The sequence below is a fragment of the Lutjanus erythropterus genome, chromosome 21, assembly GCF_056507025.1.
Source record: "Lutjanus erythropterus isolate fLutEry1 chromosome 21, fLutEry1.hap2, whole genome shotgun sequence".
In the NCBI taxonomy this organism is placed as follows: Eukaryota; Metazoa; Chordata; class Actinopteri; order Lutjaniformes; family Lutjanidae; genus Lutjanus; species Lutjanus erythropterus.
Genome location: NC_139337.1, coordinates 23255639 through 23281367, shown reverse-complemented (window position 1 = coordinate 23281367; position 25729 = coordinate 23255639). Strand labels below are relative to the sequence as shown.

The window sequence follows — 25729 nt, the reverse complement described above, 5'->3', positions numbered from 1 at the left end:
CCTTTAGACGTTGCTAGGTAAGCCTGGCTGCACTATGTTGACTCCTCCACTGTGACTTTACGTTCACAAGCCTTTAACTCCAATTGTCAGCTATCTGCTTCTGTTTTGCATGGTGTGTCTGCAGCTTGCAGAGGATGCACAGCGGGCTGACTGGTGCGAAGACCCCACCATACTCCCGAGCCTGGTGCTCCTGGGTGACAGGCGTGTCACTGTGATAACCCTGCATGGTGCAGAACGCCTGCACCCACTCCGACATACATGCGATCACAGTTTAAGAGGTACGAGGTCATGTGGGTTTAAAGCCACAAAGCACGGAGAGATCTCAGGGCACTGAGAGACACATGAATACCTGTTTGTGTTTCTAAAAGAATAAAAAAGCACAGAGAGGTGATTGTTGCTGGCAGGAGTAATCACACGCGCGGTATAGGATTCCTCTTTCTCAACATTTGCTTTGATACGCAACAACAGTGCATAACAAATGACAATATCTGACGCTTCTGAGAGCATTCAAAATGACATTTGCCATTAACTTTAAAAAATGAATTAATAATTCGGCAGCTCAAAGAATCCTCAAAGGACAATAACAAAGGCAACGCGTTTGTTAGCTGCAAGTGACATATGTTTAATCTCGCTTTTTAAACTAAATGTAATCTTGAATCGAAGCAGCATATAATCAAAGACACTCTTTGAACATTTCATCTCAGAGTCAAACAAAATGAGATTGCCAGGCTTGACAGCAAAGACAGCCTCACATATAAGGGAATAACATTAAAAGACAATTCTGCAATTATCAGATGTAGCCCTGATTTATTTATCATTACAGGCAGCTTTGGAGAAACAGGCAGCTGTTAGGCACACAGACAGCTACAGAGAGAAAACACTTTGGAGATTTTTTTTTTTTTTTTTAAGCTTGCAGGAGCTCTTAGTCTTTAGGCTGTTTGTTGTGCCAGTTTAAGCCTGATTATGATCTTCATCTGAGGTGAGAACACCGTATACGCACACGTCAGAATCAGAGATAAGAATAAATTTTGCATGAACATAATTAGCTCGACTCTGCAGCCACACAGCGAGCTTTTACTACGAGAATCCCCAGCATCAGTCATCTAGATTTACAAGCAGTTCACCTTCTGCCTTTTCGTCTGATACTCTCGCTCCTCCTCTCCATAGGTGCTGTTGGAAAGCTGCTGCACAGTGCTTGGCAGGCCTGACAGCTGCATGTTGAGAAGCGGTCTCCTAGGGGCCACACGGACGCGCAGGCTGGGTGTGTGTTGGGCTCTGGATGGGGAAGCAGCCCCACTCAGGACTGGATGTCGTACCCAGCCTCTCTGCCCATCAGGGGAGAATAGGCCCTTCTATCTGCTTGGCAGCTCTGGCACTGAGAAATTGCCCATAATCACCCAGATAGCAGACTTTTGTCATCCTAACTGCGAGTGGGAAACAGAAGGAAGGTGGATTCATGTTGGGTAAACTACCATCGGATAATGGTTGTTCGAACAATATCCGGCTCTGGAGCGAGAATCTATCAAAACATATTGATCCTGGAACAAGAGAATTGGGTATGGCATGCGGAGCGCCTTTGTTTCTGAAAAGTGTTAGCTTCACAGAGACTGTACTGACAGCATTAATATATTAGATGGTGACTGTTGAGAGCCGCCTGCTGAGGCTCAGACTCTAACTGCTGCCTGCTCGAGATGCTTTCCCTTTTGTGCTTATTTCTTATCTATTACCAAAACAGTGGCTTTGACCGGCGAGGGCATCTGTAATCAGAAAAGTGCTTTTAATTAAGCTCATTCTTTATCTCCATTTGCAGCAGATTGACTCTTTCACAGGGGATTTCTCACCCTGCAAACCTGCTCGACAAAACTGAACAGCTCTCCTGCTCTCATGTTTCCTCTTTTGTTTATCCTGATGAGGATTGACTGTCATTGAGTAACACTGAGTGCAGGCAGAATGGCCTTATTAAAGAGGGTGGAGGAAACCTGACGCTCGCTCTGTGTGTGCTGGTGTGTGTTGAGTGGTGACACTGAGCAACACTAATGAGATAGATGTTCATTAAACATCGCCGAGCCACCAGGCCAATAAATCCAATCAGATAGGACAATTCCTGATTGAGCTATTAACAGGGCTGCAGGCTCAGGCTCTTTGCTCCCCTGCTTGTTTTGACACAGCCTGTATTGTCAGCTCATTAGTGCCACAACTCAATTACATCTGAGGATGATGTGTGATGACAAAATACTTTACGATTTCACATTTTAGCTGAAAATTATCCTTGGTGTGGCATTCAGTGAAGGTGTTTTATGTTTTTTTTTCACTCATGAATGTAACAAGACCAAGTAAATGATTTAATTACTGAAAATATCACGAGAAAACTTCTTAAAGGGATTATTTATCAGACTATTTCAAGTGGGGTTGTATGAGGTACTTATCCATTGTCTATATATTAATACCTACAATAGATGGCAGTTGACACGCCCCCAGTTTAGAGAAGCAATGTGCTTGGGAGGACAGGGCCCACAGCAGGAAGTATTTTAGTCACCGAGAAAAGGTCCACCTTAAAAAAAATATCTATATATTTAAAATATTTTCACCAATTAACCTTGCCAGCAACTGCTGCTATATGAGCCAAATATCTCTCCCTCTTGCTCAACCAGACTTCCTTTACAAAAACATTTTACCTCACAGAACATTGGTTGGTTTGGAAAGAGCAATATTTGGATAGTGATGAAAATGAGCACAGGGATTTTTTTAGTTGGCTAAAACAGGGTACACCTGCTGCTTTTCCATACTGGGTGCATGTCAGGTGCATGTGCACTGTAGGTAATACACTAACTCTTCCACCCTGCTTAAAAAAAATGGAACTACCCCTTTAATCTTGACTCTCATTATGGCAGTAATCAGAAAAAAAACATTGTCCTAATATACCATTTTAGTTTGGCTTTTCTGAGTGTGTGTGACAGTGGTCATTGAGTGTGAACAGAGCAACGTGGCTCGTGGAGACACACATCTTTACTGCAGTGGTGCCCACGCCAAACACAAGGAGACCCCGGACAATGTCGGATGGCTCATCATCGCAAAAAAGGACGCTTAAGTAAGTCGTCGAGCTCAGCTCTCCTGTGACTTCTCACATACCCGACTCCAGTTTGTCCAATCATTTATCATCATTACAGTGTCACACTGACGGTTATTGTACAACACTGCTACAGTCAAACCAAACAGTGGATATTGTTCAAAAAAAAGAAATGCAGCAAGTGCTGAAAACGTTGTGAATTTTGATTCTGTACAGTCCACGCTATTTCTACGTTAACCGACATGACTGTGAAATCAAAGGTCATTTGAGGAGAGATAAGGAGCAGTCAATTAACACTGTCTGACGTGGCTTTATGACTCTGCAGTCTAACTTAGCATAAAACATTTTCTCACTGGAATATTATACCTTTCTTCTTGACTCTTTTAGGTGTGGAACAGGTGAAACCTGATGAGGCTGGCAGCTCTTTGTATCAGTTCAGTGTTTCACAGAAATGTTGGTTTGATTTGAGCAGAGACACAAAATAGTTAAAAACAATAAACATACAGAGGTACTAAGTATGAAGATCTTATGGCAGCCAACCAAAACTAAAATAAAGAAGTCCTGCTTCAGGAGGAACTCACACCCAAGCCAGAATCTACAGTATAATTCAGTATAACTATAGAAAAAAGAGGTTATTCAAATGCAAAAAAATCAATTCGCAACATATGAATAAATGTACTAATATGATGTCTGTCAATACAACTAACAGGCCACATAATTTTAGAGACTTAAAGGACCAGTCTGTTGGATTTAGTGGCTTCGAGCAGTAAGCTTTCAGATTGCAAAAACCTTGTCTCACTCTCTCCTTCCAAGCATGTCAGAGAGACGGTGGACGCAAAACTCATTCCTCATTGGAGGAGGAATGTAATGCACCAAACGGTTCATTCTAGGTCACAAAAACACAATGATTCTCGTTTTCAGGTATTATACACCAATGAAAGCACTTCATGAAATATTCCAATTCTGCCATATGCTGCAAATAAATCCCAGTAACTCTTACACACTGGCCTAAAAATAGAAATATTACATTTCTAATAATAGAAATACTTATTTAGTCATGAATATTTAATGTTATGTTTTACAGAAATATTTTAGATTTGAGGCGAAGTTTTAAAGGGCGTTAAACAGGCTATCAAACAAACAACAGTGGAAAATCAGGAGATAATTAATTGATTCTTTTTGCATCTGAAATCTCCAAATTTTTTATTTGTGTGCAGGACTTTTTCCTATGATATGACACAGTTTATCTTGGCTACACACACCTGACACTGCTGCTTGAAAAGGCTGGGTTTAAGGGCACAAAACCTTTTACGTTTTTGTTTTGTTATTATCCCACTTTTCTTTTAATGTTTATGTTAAATTTCTCTTATGTAAGATCCCCTCACTCACCTGAGGACCCATTGGGTATCCTGGGTGGGACTGTCCCAGTTGACTCTGCTCAGAGGGGCTGCTGCTGGCATCAGACTGGACTGAACCGTCACGAGCTCCTGCGAGAGCAACAGGCAGAGAAGTAGAGAGAAAAAGAGACAACAAAGAGCCCGCCTTAGTTCAACACAGACAATATAAGTAGATAAACAACACGGACCACATTGTGATATCACAACATAGAGCATCGCACGGCACAGAGGAGGGCAGTTGGGAAAGACGGGGAATTTGTATTTAAGTGCTTTATCAATAACCGCTGTAGCACTGAATAAATTACCAACCAGCCGAGAGGCTCATTGATGGGGGATGATGCATACTGGCGGGTCCCCGATGGCCTAGATTACCGCTGAGAGATAGAGCTCCACCACAAACGCTGGGGCCATATTATTCAGCCATTTACATCACTGAGTATCACTCATCTAAACCCACTCCCTCCCTCCACTCTGAGCCTGCAGCTACGAGACACAATTAGACCTGTTTGCTATGAGGGCAGAGTGGAGCGGAGCAGACAGGGACATGATAATAAGCTTGCTGCAGGGAAAATAAAGGACACCAACGACTGGATATCATAGCAATCCCTATCTCACAGAATCTCACAGCAGCGCACTGAGTGCGGACCGCTCGAAATGGTCCGAAAAGGCTGCTTTGACCTCCAACCTTTGACCCCGCTGATATCAAGATCGCATGATGCCTAACTGTGGACGCACAGCGAGACAAAGATGAGTGCAAATAGTGTAAAGACGGGTAAATCTTGGGGGAAGACATGTCAGAAAAATTAAATGTCTCTTAGATGTCTTTCACCAAAATGACTGTCCGGAAGAAAAATACAATACCACCTGACTAAAAATTACTTCTCTTTATTTTCTCTGAGTATCCATTTAAAAAACCAAAAACTCAAAGCCTGAAGAATTTAATGTGAAGGTACTTGGATTTTACTAAAGCGAAAACAATAGTCTTGTGAACATGGACAAATACATACAAATTTTGTGAGACTGATTGATTTTATAATTGTTCATACTTTAAAAACAATACAAAACAAACTGCCACTCTGTAAACAAGGCACAATACACGAGGAAACCTCACATTGATTTTCTTGAGGAGACTTGAGAGTTGAAAAGATGTTGTTGCACGGTTTAGAGAATGAACTTCTTTTGAATAAGTTGGTGAAGGTGAGCTTGTAGTGTTGCAGAAATGTGGTAAAACTATGTGTTATTATAAACAATAACCCCTGTTCTCTTACTGACAGGATGTCAATATAGTGGATAACATCTACTCACTGATTCATCTCGCTCATTCATCTCTGTGCCAATGACAACTTCAGGCCTTTTATTGATGCCAACTGCCATGTTTGGGTGAATATAGCTGTCCCTGATCGACCTTCAAGCACTTATTCAAGGTATTTAAGCATTTTCTTTGGAGACATTTTTATCAAGTAGTCTTTTTTGTGGGTTTTTACATTGTACTGTACCACATTTTGTAGACAAAGAGTCATTGGTAAGGCATCATCTTTCTCCTTTGATTTTTCTGCTCTGATTGAGTTTTGAGTTTGTAGTACACTTTTTTGTCTGTTTCGATCGCTGCAATAAAATCAGATGTGCATAAACTGAACGACCATACTCACACTGTTCATATTAATTAGTGACAGAAACCTGAAAGCTTTGTCTTTTTAACTCTGAAATGACACACATAATTAGTTTAAAGGCCCTGAAAACCTTTTTTCTCGATTTGGTTCTCACAATGAGTGATGGGGTCTTACATGAAGACAACATTAGCTACTTTAACATGGAACAAGTATCTTATCCATCGGAAATAACAAAACAGAAGAAGAAGAGGTCCCGGTTTCGAAGAAGACATCGTATCCTGAGAACAATATTAGCATCTTTAAATCTTTTAATGTTTCTAACAGAAAAGTAGTTTTGTTTTGCAACATCCATGTATCTGTCCCTCCCAGAATATTATTTATGACACGTCACCTACCCCAAAGCAGGGCAGACATCTGCAGAACGAATATATTCATTACAATCTGAATCAGAATAAGCGTTTACATGATTATTTTGCTATTGAACAGATTATCAGTCATTATTTCATTTAATTCAATAAATGACAAACTTTTTGATTGAGATCTGAAATGTAAATCATTTATTTAAGTAAAGAGGTGAAAACTCCTGTTATGACCACAATAAAAATGACTTATTTACTTTAAAACCAACGCAATCATTTTACAAAAAGGTTGTGTGGCATCTGTAATTTAATAAGCATGATTCTGTTTTGAATTTATGATATAAAAACCCACACAAAAACTGAATAAAACATCTTTTTAAATGCACTATCTCCTTCATAAAACAGCTCTTCCCCTGAATAAAGTGGATTTTGTAGATGATGTCAAGCCAACCATGTGGAAACGCGTTTGAAGGCCACACAACCTCGTTAAACTGCACAATGTCGGCAATGAATTAAAAAAATGTAATCACATTTCCACTGTAAGATCGATTTTCTTAAATGGAATATCACAGCGTTTAAGTAAAGAATAAAGCCCTGGTGTATTGTGTCTTTTTATTCAAGGATGAATAGGCTTTTTCTTGTTAAACATACAGGGCATGCAGTGGTTTCTAGTCCTTTCATAAAAGCTTCACACAAAACATACTATTGAAAAGCCTTGCCAGCAAGATCTCATTGCCTGTCAAGTATATTTATGCATTACATTTTAAACTCTCCACCGCCAACTAAAATCATTTCATCTTTACATAAAATCCAAATAATTGGTGAATGGCATGACCTAAGAAACCTCGAGCATTTGATGGTTGATGTGAAAGCCCAAGGGGGAAGCCTGCTTTTCTAGCTGGTTTCTACCTCTGGCTGGCTGGCTGGCCCTGCTTCTCGATGAAGGTCCACATCCTCTCGCTTATCAGCCTCGCAACGCAGTGGATATTTTGACAAGCCAGTCTCTTTTCACCAATTATTTCACCCATTATGGATCACGATGTGCACCGCCCCACCCTGCGCACTCGGTATCTGGAATTAAGATCAATCTGAACATGCAGGAAATACGCTGTGGCAGTATTCAAGTCAATATAAAGCTACAAATAAAGTACAAAATCACCATAATAATACTGTATAGTTTCACATTTATTTTGGAGAGTAAATAAATATTATATATAAATATATAGATTTAATTAAAGGTATTGTTTCTAAGCAGTTAATTCTCACTTCAGATTTCATAAAATTAAAGTTAATTTCTTTCCTGCTGACTTTAAAAGTCTGATTTTCATTTACAGCAACTGAAACTTTCCACTATCTCAGAGGCAATTCTCTGAATGCAGCTGCAACACTGTGACAACAATAATAAACCCATCAGAGCTGCTGACAACTTTTACACCAGTGAATTATCTAGTTATCATCATAACAAAGCCAATTAGCTAAATTAAGATATTCAGCTATAATGAAGGAATGAGACTTTATAACATCATCAACAGGGTCCAGACAGTATAGCTCATGACTGTAGTTAAGATATTGGTTGTGAATAATGTATTCTATCTGATCAACAGTGTGGGAGACTTTCTGAATAACGATTCTTTGATGCCTTTCATTGTATCACCTCACAATAACTTAGAAAGCTTCATCCCCTTGCAAATATCTGTAACGTTAACACGTTTATCGCAGGGGAAAAAATCGATGATAAATAAATACACATGCACATCTTCCCCCCAGAGGATTTGTGTAATTTCTTTAACTAAATTAAATAGCTGACAGGAGAAATATCCAGGGAGTCAATCTTCAATTCTTTTTTATTACTAGAATCTTTGTACATGTTTTGCTTTTCTTTAAAAAACAGAATTTATCCAACGTGAATGATTCTTAAATGGATTTCCAGATAAAAATTAATACTATATACGGTGGGGAAAAAAGAGAAACTTTACTAAAAAAGAAAGTCCTTTGATGCAATGATTATACACAGGTTACACAATGAATAAAATGGAATGAATGGACGTATTGATGTGAGGAAAGATGAAAGAAGAGACCAAACGGATGAAAGAACTGGCGATGCACATTCAACATAGCTTTACATTTATCTAGGATATTCAGGCATCGCTTCAAGTGTCCTTAAATCTTCATTCTCATAACAAAAACACTCTTTAACCCTTAAATTTACAAGCAAGTTTTACATGGCCTTGACTGAATAGATTTCATATGGATTCATTTAATTGTATGAATCATGTCGTCTGAATTCCACACTCATCCCAACAGTGACTTGATAATTGCATTGAAAAGCTTCTTTTGTGTAAATGAAATAATTATATTTATTACAGGGCACAGAGTGCAATTTGATGTGACTTATGTCATGGAAATATTGCCAATATCCACCACTATATAAATTCTCTTTCATTGATCACCAAAGTGGCCACTGGAGAGCGACTTTCAATGGCACACAAGGCAGAAGGTCTCTCTCTGTGCTGCGTGTGTGTGTTGGGTTATTGAGGGAGGGGGGGAGCTATATTTATTTGACTTCATTCGGCCTGTCTTAATGCAGGGTGCCCCAAGGACTACACCACAAAACAATTAGCCTGGATTTCATAAAGCAATCAGCATGCCACCTTGTCTAATGCAACCGCTTCATACATTGACAGTCTGAATAAAATGGGTGTTATTGAAAGCTTTGTGTTCATGTTAGCTTTCGCCTCAGTGCATTCATGAATCAATTTTTGCCCATAAAAGAAGCTTTAACACTTAAGCTATTTTAGTGGAAATGCATTATGTAAGTTGTCAAATGTACGAGAGAGGCCTGGTAACGATTCAGCCCTATTCACAATGAACAGCCAACCCCCATTTTTATAATGGTCCTTTTGAAAATGTCTGGCTGAGTGCATGTGTTTGCTATTAAGATGTTGTCAATCATTTTGCCACTGAAATCTAATCCATGGAAAATAATTTCACATGTGAACACATTTAAAAAGACTGAAGATTATAAGTTAATTACTTTCTTAATTGTTATGATAAATTGAATTATTGAAGCAGAGGTAATTATAACATGAGGAATATGCACAGTAATATAATTTTCACCATCAAATGTGTGTTGTGCTGTTGAGTCAGAGCGTTTGTTGCACGGACAGCGATCTGTGAGCTGCTGAAGCATAAAGAAAAGGCCCAGATAAACAACAAGCCACATCATACACGAGGTTTAATTCCATCAATACACAACCAATTGTCCCAGATTGTTTGACCATTGATTTTGTTAATACCACTTGGAAAGTTGATGTGGCATTGCCGAGAGGGCTGAGAGAGAGAAAGAAATGCAGAGCGACAGATCATTTCATTTTCATTTTCTATCTAAACCAGCCTGGATATAAAGTCCGAAAAGTACTGTTGCATTCAGGTTAGGGATAAGGCTGCCACTAATGATTATTTTCATGATCAATTAATCTGCAGATAATTTTCATGATTCATCAATTAATCATTTAATCAATAAAATGCTGAAAACTGTGAAAAATGCTCATCACAGTTTCCTAGAGCCCGAAGTGACATCCTAAAATAGAGAGGTGATAAAACGTGAATGGTAGACAATGGCAAGAGGCAGATAATTTTTTCTGATCCTGTTTGAATTTTAAAAGTCAAGAAAGTTAATATTGGTGGTAGGTTTGCTGTAGTTTAGTTTTGTGTGAAACCGCTCGGTAAACTACATCTCTCATCTCACACAATCTACGTCACCAATGGCAACATCGCTGTCGCTCGTAACATTATGTTACCTGAAGTGTTTTATCCAGCGACTTTTATCGGCGGGGAAGTGAACTAACAAGTAAGACCCGTTGCTCGTGTGACTACATCCCGGTACAAAAACACACAGACAGCTAGCTAGCTTCAGTTAACTTCAGCAGCTAATGTTAGCTTGAGGAAAGAGAAAGTCCTGACATCATGTGTAGTCTTTCTAATTCAGAAAGGCCCTGCCCCAGCAAGCCAGGGGATCAAACTCAGGACCTTCTTGCTGTGAGGCCGCAGTGCTAACCACTGCACCACCGTGCCGAATTGAATTTGAATTAAGTGTATTTTATGATGAGTTGATTAAGTTCGTCTTACTTTGGTAAAAGAGAAAAACTTGTATTCCTATTTATTTTTCTGTTTAATTGGAAAAATGTTTAAGAATGTTTCTTTTCTTTATACTTGGTAAGTTTGTTTTGTTTATTGGATGTAGCAAATGTACATAGGGCATGTAACATTGCAAACACATCTTCTAGCTAAGACTCAGGAGGATGGGAGGAGTCGGAGGAGACAAATACATCAGCAATCGCTGGTTGATGGTCTGACGGTGGCCAGCTGGAAAAATTTCAAATATCAGCCAATCCTATTGTCCAACCAACAGTACAGAATCCAAAGACTCTTCATTTACTACCATAAATGACAAATAAAAGGCGTAAATCCTCACATTTCAGAAGCTGAAACCAGCAAATGTTTCTGCTTGAAATATGACTAAAATGATTAATCAATTATTAAAATAGTTTGCAACTAATTTTCTTTTGATCCACTAATCCAGTAATCAATTAATCGATTAACCGATTTATGGTTGCAGCTCTACATGAAGGGCACGGTGTTGTATCAAAGAGAGCGGCCAACATGGGCTTTGCAGTGATTTACTTAACTCCTTGTAGAATGCAAGAGAGCCAAAATCACCAGTGATTTAGCTCAGTGTTTCATTACTCCCACCAAAGCCCTCAACAATAACACAGGGCATAATCTGCTGCCAATAACTCCAGGTGCTCTTAGTCAGATGGCTCCCTCCGGGCCGGTGGGGAAGTAATACTCTGTTTAGAGGCTGGGGTGGAGAGAAGCTGCTGAGGATAGCTCAATAGTGTTTCTGGGGATAGAAAATCACCAGAGACTGACTTTTGAGTGGCTGCCTGTAACACTATTAGTTACATTATGGCCGCTGCTGCTGCGAGGAGGGCTGTCATTTCCTTAATTAAGAGCCCAGCGCAGGGCAAGAGGGAGAAGAGGCCATGGCAATCTCCCCGGGCCCCCAACATTAAAGCCTGATTCCTCATCGCGCAAGGGCGTAGACCTTACAGGGGAGAAAAAAAATCTATCTCATTCATTATTCTGGCACAAAGTGGAATTATGGAGTTAAGGAATTACATAGGAGGTGGTGCCGTGGAGTGTGCCGAACAGAAAGGATTTTACACCTCAGCAGTTCTGTGACTATTTCTGAGGTGATCGTTATTAAGCCGTAAGGAGAGGAGGAAAGACTCAGAGGACAGAAGAAGAAGACGAAGAAGAAGAAGAAGGGCAAGCAGGAACAAAATGGATGCGATGGTGTAATAGTTGTCTCCACTGGCTGGAGGTTTTCTGGAAATAGTACACTTCAGTTTGTAGGCAGTTTCTGATGAATGGGTGGAGAATCTGCATGCAAACGATGCTTAAAGCAGTGAGGACACCCGTCCTCCAACACTTATGCTCTCACTCGTGGCCACAGGTCTTCACCAAAAGGCTCTCTGACATGAGAGTGCTCCGCTCCAGCTCTTACCTGTCTCTCCCTTGATGCTGGAGTGGAGATGGAAGCAGCACAAGCACAAGAGGGACCAGAGGGAGGTAAATTGGTGAGAAGAGGCAATGCCCATTTCAAAGGTCAAGAAGGAGAGATGGTGTGATGAAGAGAGGAGGATGGAGAAGGGAAGAGGAATGGAGGAGGGAGGGAGAGAAGAGGGCTTTTGTGTTGCATCCTCACAGGGGACTTGGGACACTTTGCACATGAGCACATCTGTTATGGTGCGTCCTCCTCATTCCCAAAGCAATGTCAACCTGATTAGCTCAGGGTTGAAAGAGGCAAATAACAATCCAAATTATTCTTCATCCTTTTATGGCCATCAGTGGAGCAGGGACGCTGAGATGAAGACTAGCTTTAGAGAGCTGTAAGCCTTTTAGGAGATGCCTGCTTCACTACTGCTCCTCCTCCTAAATTACTTAAATGATATTTGCTGTAAATAGGATTCTGCTGCCGGCAGCCTGCTGCAACCCTGTGCTGAATAAAGGCCTTGATCTCTCTCTCTGTCATATAGCTTCGTACATACTGTGCTTCTGTTTAAACTCAAAGCTCTTATAAGTTTAAATGATTATCAATCACTTGGTTGATCCACAGAAAATTAACTGATGATGATAACTTATCAAGTTCCTTTTAATGTAAAAATGTCAAACAATTTTTGTTTACAGCCTCTCTAAAATGATTTCCACATTAAAATGTCTAAAAACGCTGGACAAATGTTTAATCAAATAATCCACTATTTAATTAATCACAAACTATTTTGATAATCAGTCAATCAGTTTAAGTATTTTTTAAGAAGAAAAATTCTAAATTCTCTGATCCCAGCTTCTTAAATGTTAATATTTGACAGACAGAGTGAGGAAACCAAAAACTATTTGGTTTCTTTAATCCTCTGTGACAGTAAAGTGAATATCTGTGGGTTGTGAGTCAAACAAGACATTTGCAGACGTCATCTTGGGCTTTGAGACACACTAATTGACATTTTTAAAAGAAGCAACTATTAATTGATTAATCAAGAAAATAAGTGACTGATAAATCGGCTATGATTGTTAGTTGCAACCCTACAGATGTTATGTATTTTGTTGAGTTGTGCACTTACAATATTCAAAATGTGTCCAACAATTGTCAAACACAGAGAAATCCATAATTTATTCAAGGTAACAGTGTGTTTCCTGCTGGCCACTAGCTGCTATAACTTCAGAGAAACAACAAGATACATCAGAGTGAGGGAGGAAGTTGCAAATATGACTAAACTGCATCCATGAACATTATTTCTGCCTGAGTTATGTCAGATCACGTTTTATCAGCTATAGTGGTTGTTTAAAAGTGAAGACAATGACTCCCATGATCCCAAGCTACTTCACAACGTCACCAAACTACGTAATTTTCTCTTGTTTTAATGTGAGAGAGGCCACTAGTGGCAGAATTACTCCTACTTCTTTGTGTTAAAGTTCATTTTGAAGCAAAAACACCAAACTTTTTGGGTTCCAACTTGTCTAATATGAGCATTTACTGCTTTTCTCTGTTTTATATCATGTGATTTGGGTTTTGGACTGACGAAGAGCTCTAAAGACATTTTGGAAATAGTGATGTACTGTACATTCTTCGCTATTTTTAGTTTTATACATCAAATATTTAATTGACAAATCAAGAAAATAATTGGCAGATCAAACTTCTCAAACATGAGCTTTTGCTATTTTTTCTGTTCTACATAATTGCAACAAAACATTTTTTTATTTTGCTACTGTACTGTTGAAAAAATTAATCACCTTAGACTCTGGAAAACTGGGATAGAGATTTTTGACTATTTTCCAACATTTAGCAGAATGAATGTTTAATTGAAAATACAATTTATAGATGATTTAGTTATAACAAGAACCATTAGTTACAGTTAATCCTCAAACTGGGCCTGAGGGATATGGCTACTAAATAATATGTCAATATTTTTAGACTATTCTATGATATCCGATATATATGTCATTACACTCATTTCATCTCAAAAATAACATACAGTAAATTCTCAAATAGTGCAAATATATGATGATCTTATAGAATATGATGCACTGCTGTTGATTAAACTGCCCAACAGACAAGGCTGTATCCCAATATCTTTTACCAAGTATCTCAATATTGTAGGATATATAGTAGATATGACTTCTGGTGATTTAACAAAATATTAACACAATGAAATGTTTTGATAAATTATGATCAGTAATGTTGCTATAATAATTAAGTGGGTAAAGGCAAATAATTGAACAGCTATAACAATCTGGAAAGTTCAGAAAATTATATCACTTTACTGTAATGCAACCTTTAAAACCAGAAAGAGACAACATTTATGGCATATCACAGTATAACAGTTCCTACCATCTAATTACATATCTGGTGTCATATCATGATATGGACATAATATCAATATATCATTCTAATATATACTATGTTGAATGCATAATTAAAAATATAATGAATCAATAATAAAATAATCCTAAATGCAGTTGACCTTCAAACCATGATCCTAAAATAAACAGCATATTTTTGCTCCTTTGTCCATCCTGCGTTGCATCTGATCAACTGCAGGACATTTAGAAGTAGCCAGCGGGGTGTGAGGGCAGTGTGTGTGTTTGTGTGTGTGTGTGTGTTTGTGTGCGCGTGGGGGGCTAGACACCCACATGTCATGCCTGACACATCAGCCTGGGCCCCCCAGGCTATCCGGCACTAATGCTGCCTATGTCCCACTTTCTACCCCTTGCCCCTCAAAGGCTCCTCTCCTCCCCCCTCCTCACCCGTTCCTTCTGTCATAGAGGTATAATAACAATGGATCACACCAGCGCCGCGGCACAGGCTCAATCACTATGGGATAACATCAGGTGATACAAGCTTCGCAGGAGTATATCTTTACGTCCACTGACGCTGAGCTAAACAGAGTTTATCCAGAAATGAGTTTATCTGAACAAAGTCCTCTATTAGTTGTTACTGTGTTCCCCTGTAGCTGTGATATTTACAGAACTGAGTGGGTAAAGGTGGAAACAAGCAAATAATCATGTAGCTAAAAGACACCCATCCTACCCCACCCCACCCCTCCCAGCGCATTATTCTTGTGGAGCAGACAAATAGTGGAAGGAGGGACGTCAGGAAATAGTATTGCTTTGAAGCACATAACTCTATTCTGGAGAAAAGAATCATCACAGTGTTATTCCACATCCTCAGATATAAAGGGAAAAAACATAATAACTTCTCGATAGCCTGGATCTCTACTGCCCTATACTGCCCCCCCCCCTCTACCCGCCCACACCCCTGCCTCATCCACCATACACCCACTTCTCCTGCCTCAATCTTTGGTTTCAAAGGAAGCGAATCAGCCAGAAGGACAGAAGGTTATGCATTAGTACTGGTCATTGCTCAAAGAGCGAGCGTTATAAATAATAAAGGCTTGTGAAGGACACAAGGGCTGTGGGATGCATCTCTGGTTCACGCCACACAAGTCAAAGACAAGACTGTAATTTCTATTCCGAAAATGTGACCCTTGCAGCTTCAATTACATCTCAACAACACCAACCGTGTCCGTGCCAGGAGATGTGATGCCTCTTTGTTAGCTCTACATGAAAGGCTTATTGATATTGGCTATGGAGCGCATGCTACACAACATATAAGTTTTTTGAAATGATTTCCCAACTTAAGAAAAGTGTATAACTAGAATAAATGCATATTGAAATTCAATTTATTTTCTCCACAGCTACCCACCTGCAGAACTGGTAATGCACTTTTCTTTCTAGTCAAGGCACAAATAATCTTCTTAACTTTAAATATACAAACAACAGGGAGAATTATACTGTCAGGTTTTTTGAAGTTCTGTGTTGCTGAAAGTCATTTCTGCATAACCAAGCATCCGTGAAACCTGATGACCTTTGCTGTTGTTTGCATCGAAAACAAGACGTCCGCCTTGTGCTCATCCTGCCTGTCCTCCATGCCACGCAGTGACTGTGTTGCTGTAGCCATGGGCACTGCGGGCACATTAGCAAATGTATTACACCTGCTTTATAGGCATGCATTAAGCTTGTTTTCAAGTTTGCGCAGACAGCTGAAATCCCCATAATGAGATCCACCTCCTGGGGAGAGACTTGTTCTCCCGCCGTCTCCTTTATCCACTCTTATTTACTCAGCGTGGCCCATTCAGCACTGGGTTTACGCCACTTTATTACTTAACCTCACCACACAACATTACGAGGCTCTTTGCATCAGCAAGCAGCCTATCCCACCATGCATCCTGCTCACTAAGCTGATTACACAAAAATAATAAGAACTCGTGCCTGCAGCAGTGTGTGTGTGCATGTTTCTTTGTGTATCTACGTGTGTATGAATTTGCAAAGAGAATTTTGCACGAAAGACAGTAGTTTTGTCCCTTATCTACACTATATAGTAATGCAATGTACGGACCAAGTATGTTAATACAGTGATTTTCAAACTGGGGTCCAGCGACCAACAGGGGTCCTTGAAGAAGGTTGCAGGGGGTATCTAGCAAAGGAAGGAATCAAACATTTTACCTTGTATAACATTTTTGGGAAGTTGGAGCAACAAGGAAAGGAACTGATTTGGTTGTTTTGATTTATTCTAATTTATAGCGATTAGTTTGATCACTGATTGACTATAAGCCAATATTGGGATAATATATCGGCTGACCGATATATCGATCGGGCTCTAGTACAAAAGCTTCATACTTTTCTTATGATTTCCAGTTATTCTTGAAGCTTTCTCACTACTGTCAGGCTTTAATTTACATTTTTTTCCAGCTGTGAGCAGTGACTGATGTGGGTCTATCACAGATATATCAGTATCAGCGTGTATATCTACCAATATGCACCCATATGAAAACTTTTTCACAGAACAAATAAATCAGAAAACAATCATTGGGGTGATTTAGATTTAGCACAATGGAGAACATTAAAAAATAAATAAATAAATAAATAAATAATACTCTACTCAGCAAATGACTGACACTGAACAGTGTTTATGTTTCTTTAGCTAGTTAATATATTTTTATTTGTTCCTAATTTTATCTCTACAATTGGTGGGTTTTGTATATGTAAAATTATTTAACCTGTTAAATATAGAATAGGTGAAAGGGTCATTATAAGTGAATTTTTCACCTACAAAATCGATATCAGCCTTAAAAATCCCACATCAGTCGGGCGCTCACTGTAAGATATTTTTTTCCCCATTCTCTGTGCCTAGCATTTTTTTTTTCCTTTTTGGCGTGCCATCGAAAGTATCATTTTTCTGTAACCGTACTGTATAAAATTTTTAAATTATGGTATTGTGATAACTTGAACACTTTACAAAAAAAAAAAACAGGTTGATGAAACTTTTGCATGGTAGAAATTTTTTAATCTACATTTAAGGAGACATACTGCAACAAAGTGTAGATGGTCCTGTTTGAGTGACTCGTCTTCAAACAGTCCAACTGAAATTAAGTTCACTAATCCAACCATCTGATCGCAAGTGAGGCCTAATATGCCTGGAAATACACAAAAACAAGGCACAGCAGCACATGTGGCATTCGGTGTGGACTTTTTGTTCTGAATGACCTCCAATACCAGGAATCAATGAAAGATTCATTTTGGGGAGGGGGGTGTCTAGGTGACCTTTGTGAAAATGTTCCACCATTTTGGCAGAATCCGTATAAGTGCAGACCATTTCATGTAGACAGTAAGTGTATGAAATGAGTGCTCCTGTCGTTCCAGCCTGGCTCTCTTTGACAGCATGATGATAGAAGCGTCACATCCTTGGGAGAGTAAATGCAAACTGACAAGAGATGAGCCTTTGGTTGCTGAATATAATACGGAATTGTGCTCTGAGTGTCTTATTATCTTGTCTGTTGATGTCTGAAAGGGGGAGATTTGCTTGAGAAGAGAAGACAGAAACTGTACGCATCCAACACCATCTCGTCCTTTGAAAAAATTGCTTGCCCTACTAACCACAGCTTTCCCACCTAATGTCCACTTCTACTTGGAATAAATACAAGGCGGCAGGATGTTTGTGGTGCCTCGTAGCCCCTGTTAGCTGAAGTGGAAGACTATTTGCACAGGCAAGCTTTTAGGAGGAGAACGACCCTTTCACCACTGCAGTAAGCATGTGGTGGGTGTAGAAGGTGGACAATTTACTGTAGACAAACATGACCGCTACTGTCATTGTCTCCCACTGACTTCTCCTTCTTGTGCAAGCACAAACTTGTAGTTGTACATCAACTCTGTAGGGAAGAAAAGTTGTGGTAACCTCGTATATGGCACATGTAATAGTAGTACAAAATAGACACCGCGATATTAAAGTTCAGAGAGTAACAGCGGAAATTTTGCAGCAATGATTCCAAATTGTTCAGTATTGTACAGAATTCCATATTGTCACACCATTTGTACAAACAGCACTAACAACAAGAGATCTTGTACTACTCTATATATTTTCTTGGAGTTTAAAACTAATTATCTGTAAATTTTCCTCAGCACAAGTCGTATATGATCTCCTCCCAGCTGCTTCGATCATGTATCAAGAGACACACTTTCAGCTGGCTGAGTAGACATGAAATAAAACTATTCTAAACTTTCACTGCATTTAAGATCAATTTTGTTCTGTAGAGACGACAGATACAGTAATACTTGAATGCTAGGAGTGCAAATTAAGTCTCAGCATGATTTGCATTTCCTTGAAACTACTTCTAGCGTGTGCCGTTATTCTGCTCATGTGATAAGCGTGTTGGTTTGTGTGCAAAATGTCAATCACGAAATTGGAGCATTCTATCAGAGAGATTATGCAAAATAACGGAACAAAGTTTTCATTTTTCTATACTCCAGTTTCCTTTTACGCCTTGCTACTTCTGCACCGCAATGCAAGTAAAAGGGAAGGATCTTTGTGGCTTCTGCACAGTTCAGAAACACATGAAGAAAACAAGTGAATAATGTAAGGCCTAGTTTAAAGACTCAATTCAGGGATGTTTTCATATCAGTGGCATTCATGTTGATAATAGATTGAGAAATGCAAACTTATTACAATCTCCTTGCAGCAACAAATACAACCAAATGTTGCTTGAAGAACTACAGCATAAAATCCACTAGAGCTGCAACTATTAATCAAGTAATCGATTAGTTGTCAACAATCAAATTAGTCACCAGCTATTTTGATAATCAATTAAACAGTTTAAATTAAAAAAGTGTTAAAATTCTCTCATTCAAGGTTCTTAAATGTGAATATTTACTGATTTCTTTACTCGTCCATGACAGGAAGCTGCATAACTTTGGGTTGTGGAAAAAAGACAAGACATCTTGACATCCACATTTTCCACCACTTTATGGACCAAACAACTTATCGATTAATCAAAAAAAATAACTGACAGATTGAAAAAAAAAATGCTAGCTGCAGCCCTACATCCAACCTGTGATTCAAAAATAAAATCACTGTCTAAAATGTCTGTTTTTATACACTGTCTAGCTCTTTAAAGGGTGAAAACTTCAGATGTATTACTTCTCAATTTGTGGAAATTGAATATCCTCAAAATGTCAACTATCTTTCGCTTTTTCCTTTATGCCCACATGTTGGTTTAATAGAACTGACTCAAATCATAGCACTTACAAAGTGAAAAGTTTCAAAAATGTTCATCAAACTTCAACTAAACACCAAACAAAACAGTCTCTGCAACAAGGAGACTGCCATTCCAATTCTTAAATAGAGTAAAAAAGCATTAGAGCGATCAATCACTATCACCATACCTCTCCCTTCTGCCTGGTAGCATTTAAAGAAACGTATAAAAAGATGCTGAGTCTCTCTTCCTCAACCCCCCACTCTCTCTCTTGTTCTTGCCCCCTATCTCCCCCAGCAGAAGACACAACTATGCCATGTCTCCTCGTCACTCCCGGCCTTTCTCTCTGACAGGCCATGTGGGCAGCGGTTCCCAAGCCAAACCTGCCGCTGGCACAGCCCAGGGCTCCGCCACCGGGCAGAGAGAAACCACCCCCACCCCCAAAACTCACAAGTTACACTGGAGCGGCTCCGACCAGCAACATGCAGCATGAGGATAAGAACGCCAAGCACAAAACAGAAACTAAAAATCGTCTTCATCTTACGATTCCAGAAATTAGCAACGTGATTATCATAATTGCATCTTTTTCCTAAGTAACTCCACATTAACAAAGTCTCATTATTTGTGTGAAACTTAAATAGCTACAAATATAATTAAACAGTAAAGCATTTAACAACATTTAAGTGTGTGTGCACGAGAGAAAAAGAGAAGCAAAAAGTAGCAAGTGAGAAAGCAGGAGGGGAGTCAGATAGAGAAACGAAGAAAGAGGGAGAGACTTGATGCTTATTAAACCAAATTGCAACACTTCTGAGACAAATCCTGCAGTACACAGTGCTTGTTTAGAAGACTGTAGCCTCAGTTTATTCCTGAAATAAGGATTCAAAATACAGCTGAACTCTCACTGATGAGGTTTGAGAGTAATACTTGGCTATCCCTTCTTCCAAACGCTTATTTTATTTTGTTCACAAATGTTTGGCAAGCTCAGTATATGAGCAGTGTACTATAATCTCTGCCACTTCCCAGGGAACACACACACACACACACACACACACACACACACACACACTCAGACAGTGATCCAGACATACTGATATATTACATTAACAACTCTCATTAAAATCTCAAAATACAAAAAATATGCACTGTTTACTGTGGTATAAATTGATAACCAGCTGCAATAAAACAATTATATGCCAGAATCTCAAACACACATACACACTGAGGCATGCACACACACAAACAGACACACAGTTTAACTTTCAGAAATAGAAAAACAGACACAGCAGACAGCAGAGGAGACAAGATTTTCAGTTTGTATTCATATTCAAAACAGAAAGCAACATCTAGAGCCATTAGAGAGGGATTTCTGTCACCTTGCATCCACATAAAAAAAACAAATGATAATATTAAAACTTGACAAAAATAATAAAATAGAAGAATAAATGATGAGAATATGTTGAAATTGAAATTGAAATTTGTTTTGCACAAGATTTTGAATGCACTGTCCTAAGAAGCTTTCTACTGAAATTAAGCAAATGAAAACAAAAGTTTTGGAAATTTGATCTGTGGAGGATACATTTCACAAATGCTAATAACTTCCTTGAAATTAAATATATAAATTCAATTTTATATTCTGTAGCTCTCTCAACAAGGACAAATCTGCAGTTACTGGACACTGAAATTTAATGTAAATACAAATATACAGCTTGTATTATTTCTGATTATAATGATCATAAAATCTCTCAAATGAAAACATCTCAAGAAAAAAACTTTAAGGCTACATTACCTCTCTCATCACAACAAATAATTAGAAGATTTGCTAAAATGGTAATTTATATCATTATGCTTATTGATTCATAACGAGGCTCAGTGATTGAATTAGTCCACATGACTGAAATAGCTAATAAACACACTCACACACTCACACACACACACACACACACACACACTAATTTAGTCAAAACACCAAAATAGAGTGTGAACACTCAATTAATGAGATAACTGCAAAAATAATGAGGCATGCTGATAGAGAAATTGGCTAATTTTGAAGATAATTTGCAACTGAATATGCCAAATGACTAAAAATAAGTGAATAAACTGACACTGAGAATAAATAACTGTAAGAAGATAAGCCTCTGCAATAGTCTAGGAACAAAATTATTATATCTGACGTTTTGACGATAAATACAATATTTGACATAAAGTATAAGTTTTATTTTAAGTTATTATTTATCAGCTTAATTTGCTATTAATTTAAAACAAAAATATCCAACTAGAAAATAAAATATTCTTTCCATTTTAATTAAGAAAGAAGTACCACAAGTACAAGAACACCAACAAGGTTATGAAGGTGGAATTAAAAAAAAATATCCTGACAGGTAAAATTATATTTTTAAGGATCAGTTAAACTTTTAAATACATTTTATGTAAGGGAGAGGCATGCACAGAAGCTGCCATAAAATTCAGCACAGTAATAAAGCATCACAATTATCCACTAATACTTCTGTGAAGTATTTAACACAGATAGTACAATAAAAATGTGCTTCATCCTTAAAAGGCACAGGGATATTATTTACCTGTTGTGTTGTAAATACACTTTGAACTGACCTGACTGAAATAATGAACTTCTTTTATATAAAAAAAAAAGTATGAAGGTGCATGAAACATCTCAATACACAAAAACGACATAAAATACAATTTCCCCTTACAGATATACAAGCTTTAAAAGAGCCAAACACTGACTTGCTCATTGCACTTAAACTTAGTTTGCTGCCTGACACTGCTGACACCTGTCCCAGCACTGGAAGCCCTCTGTTTTCACCTCACCGTTCGCCTCAAACAGACCTCATTCAGCAGATTTATGAAGGAAAAGGGACAAACGGGAGGCGAGAGCCGACTTACCGTACAGCTTGTTGGGAGTGCCCTCTCTGTCCGTGGCCTCGGAGGGCAGGAGCAGGGGCTCGTCGTTCAGATCGCTGTCTGGGGTGGCCGCTTTGTCGTCCGCCCGGAGTTCTGCTGCGCTCATGTCGCTGCGCAGGGAGAGCAGCGGCTTGCTCAGCTGCCCTGTAATCATCGGATCCTGGAGGGAGCTGGGAGCCCAGGTGGGAAACAGGGAGGAGAAGAAAAAAAAAGAGAAAACACCCCTGGTTAGATGTGCTTCGGCGTCTCACCCTCACCGGCTCCTTCTCTATGTCTCTACTCACTCTCTCTACCCAGCTTCTCCTTTCTATTGCTCACTCATCACTCTCCCTCTCTCTCCTGCTCCCTCCCTCTCCAGCTCTCTCTTTTATCTGAGGCTGGTGCTACCCCGCTGATACTGCCGGCTGCTGCCTGGTGAAGAACTGTTACGGATCGCGTGGCTTTACCATTATACCCTGCAGTCCTAAAACGGTGATACATCCATCTCCAAGGGCTCATTACTACCTGACATGTGCCTCATCTTCAGCAAACACTAAGCTGACAGCAGTCTACTAAGAGCTCCATTGGCTGTGTGATGATAAATAAATGACATAAATATAATTCTACATCTAAGATATGACTGGAAAAAAACACACCAGTTATTATATCAATTTTCACATAGTTGGGGACACAAAATGAGATCAAAGGTGACATCTCACAGCAGAGTGTGAGGCAACGTGAACTTAAGGCCTGATTTAAACAAGAGATGAAGTCACTGATGCTCCCAAATTTTTCTCCCAATTATTTTCATTTTTTGTCAGCAATTGGAAACAATAATGAACAGCATCTACATGATCAGAGCAGAGATTAAAGGTTAGTGTATTATCTGTCTGAACATCTTGGAGCAGAACAGATTCAGCAAAGTGAAAATGAAAAACTTTGAAAAGAACTGAAACATAAAGGTTTAAAAATAAAAGAAAAGTATATTGAAGAGCATTTTAATACTTTGCTCAGGACATTTTATCGACAGGAGGATCCAACAGTTGCACAAAATTAATAGAATGTAGTCAATGGAATTTTTTTTAACTTCTAAAAACATTAAAAGGAAAGTTTCTGTTCTTACCTAAACAAAGCTCCAGAAGAAAAGTGTAGAAAGAGTTTTCACAAAGTCCAAATGTTGAAGTGAGTCAAACAGCAGCTAAAACATGTCACCACAGCGCAGAGACCAGCTAGTACATGCTTTCTACTGAACCAGAAGCAAACAACTCAACCTTTGTGTATCTGAATGGCCACCACAGGTTCAAGCCTGAGGTTGCTTCCTAAGACAGGCACTGGAGACGTCACCTCCTCTCTCTCTCTCTCCCTCTCTCTCTCGTCCTCACACACACACATGCACACATACACTCCCTCCCGCCTTCACTCCCTCTGTCTCTTCCCCCTTGTGTCCCCTGACTGGAGAGTTCCTCAGACAGTGTTCACCCCACCTCAGGCTCTGAGACGCAGACATAGAACAGCAGGACTACGGCCCTCTTCCTTATTTATGAATCAAGTTCAATCTAAATATATCTGAGCAAAGGACAGGTGACCAGCACATATAAGCACAGAAACAGAAAAAAAGGGGGGGTCTTATCTTGCCCCTGCACCCATCAACACGCCCCCTCCACTTCTATCAGATTGGTCGATGAGTTCCTGCCCAGAGGGGCCTTTTTAATGTGCTCATCACAGGAGTCAGCCCTCTTTGATATGACACATGATAATCTATGAAAATGTTAATCAATAGAAATAGTTTAAGCTGTCGTTAAAAACGTGAGCCGGCTGGTCAATACTCATATCCCTGGTAACAATGTCACTAGTCATCAGGGCTTCATTTGTGGAGCACTTAAATGTGGGACACTGCGCATCAATGCACCTCCCTGCCCGCCGAGGTAAACACATTTTCCCCTCTGTCTGAGCCTGGCCACACTCTGCATGCATTTGGGCCCACCCCCACCTCCTACCTCCTCTCCTTTGAGTTGCTTGATAGGTCCACTGGAGGGCAAAATTAATACCTAATTGAATCTTGCAGTCATCAAAATAATCAATAGTTTTTTATTATTTATTCTTCACAGTCTGTTGACTGTTTGAAAGCTCAGAGGGACAGGGCAGAGCACAGGCAGCCCTGAAATTTCTACCGTTTCACAATGTAATTTTCACTGGGGCATGAGAGTTTGCAAGACCTATAAAAAATGAGAGCAGTGGTTTTTGTTACGAGGTGGGGGGAAAAAAATAAAGGAAAAATGGGAATCTTTGCCCCAGCAGCTACGATGAAAAATAGAATAAACAAGCTACTGACACTTCAGAGAAGGGCAGGGTCCTTTCTGTCCATCCCTCCATCTTTTTCCCTTTCCCCTTTTCTCCTTATTTCATCATATCAGGAGTGTGGCGGTACCTCTCTAATGCTGGCATTTCTCTTCCTGACAGACTCCAAACAAGTGCTGGGAATGAGATCAGAGCTCTAATCTTCCCCTGGCCTCTGAGGCTCGAGGATAAGGGGGCAACACATCTCTCACCATCTTACGCAGCTGTTAATTACTTCATTTCAAAACAGCTAGCTTTGCCTATTTGCAATCATGCCACCAAATTGGACATGTTTATTAATTTAAGCCCAGGCAGTAATGCAATTACATATAATGGGATAACTGTAATCTTATTGTAAAAATCCGTAATAAAAAGGGATATTTAAAAAATTACCATAAGAAATTACATTACTGATGCTAACCAGTGGATGTGTAACAGATTAGCTTCATTTTTTAAAGTAACCCTGAGACCTCTGGTTAAAGCAATATTGGTGGGAGCAGACATAAGGGAGAAGGTTTGTCTCATTTCTTCTCTGTTCACTCAGTCTGGCCACAGCCCAGGAACAGGTTGCAGGAACAAGAAAAAGCACTTGATCCCCCCTCTGCCTCCCGCTCACCAAACACCCCCAGTGGCCGAATAATCAGTGGTTAGCAGAGAGTCCCGGGCGTCATCAGATATCCATGCTAATAGCGAGTGGTCTTACCAGTGCTGTCCCAGTGTGAGGGACACTGGGTGAGGAGTTTCAGCCTGAGACCTGCACACTCCACTCCAACACTCACGGCTCCCCTGGTTATTGAACAGAGAAAAAAAGAATCAATACTTGTCATTAATGTCATAATATTGTTTAATCTTATTCACAATGATCTTTAATATTTCTAACAGTATTCAACGTGGACTGTCCAAACAGAAAACC

General features: G+C 39.4%; 1 protein-coding gene across 3 annotated transcripts in view; it reads right to left on the bottom strand.

Moving 5' to 3' along the window:
• pou6f2 (POU class 6 homeobox 2) overlaps positions 1-23755 on the bottom strand; it is an 88626-nt gene extending 64871 nt beyond the window's left edge. For all 3 annotated transcript variants that reach the window (XM_084747675.1, XM_084747677.1, XM_084747676.1), the window contains exons 1-3: positions 23603-23755; positions 22483-22670; positions 4457-4554 (exon numbers count right to left, since the gene is read on the bottom strand). In XM_084747675.1, the coding sequence (XP_084603801.1) occupies positions 4457-4554; positions 22483-22654 (270 nt within the window). In that variant the 5' untranslated portion in view covers positions 22655-22670; positions 23603-23755. The remainder of the gene's footprint in view (positions 1-4456; positions 4555-22482; positions 22671-23602) is intronic.
• Between the last annotated feature and the right edge of the window lie 1974 nt (positions 23756-25729).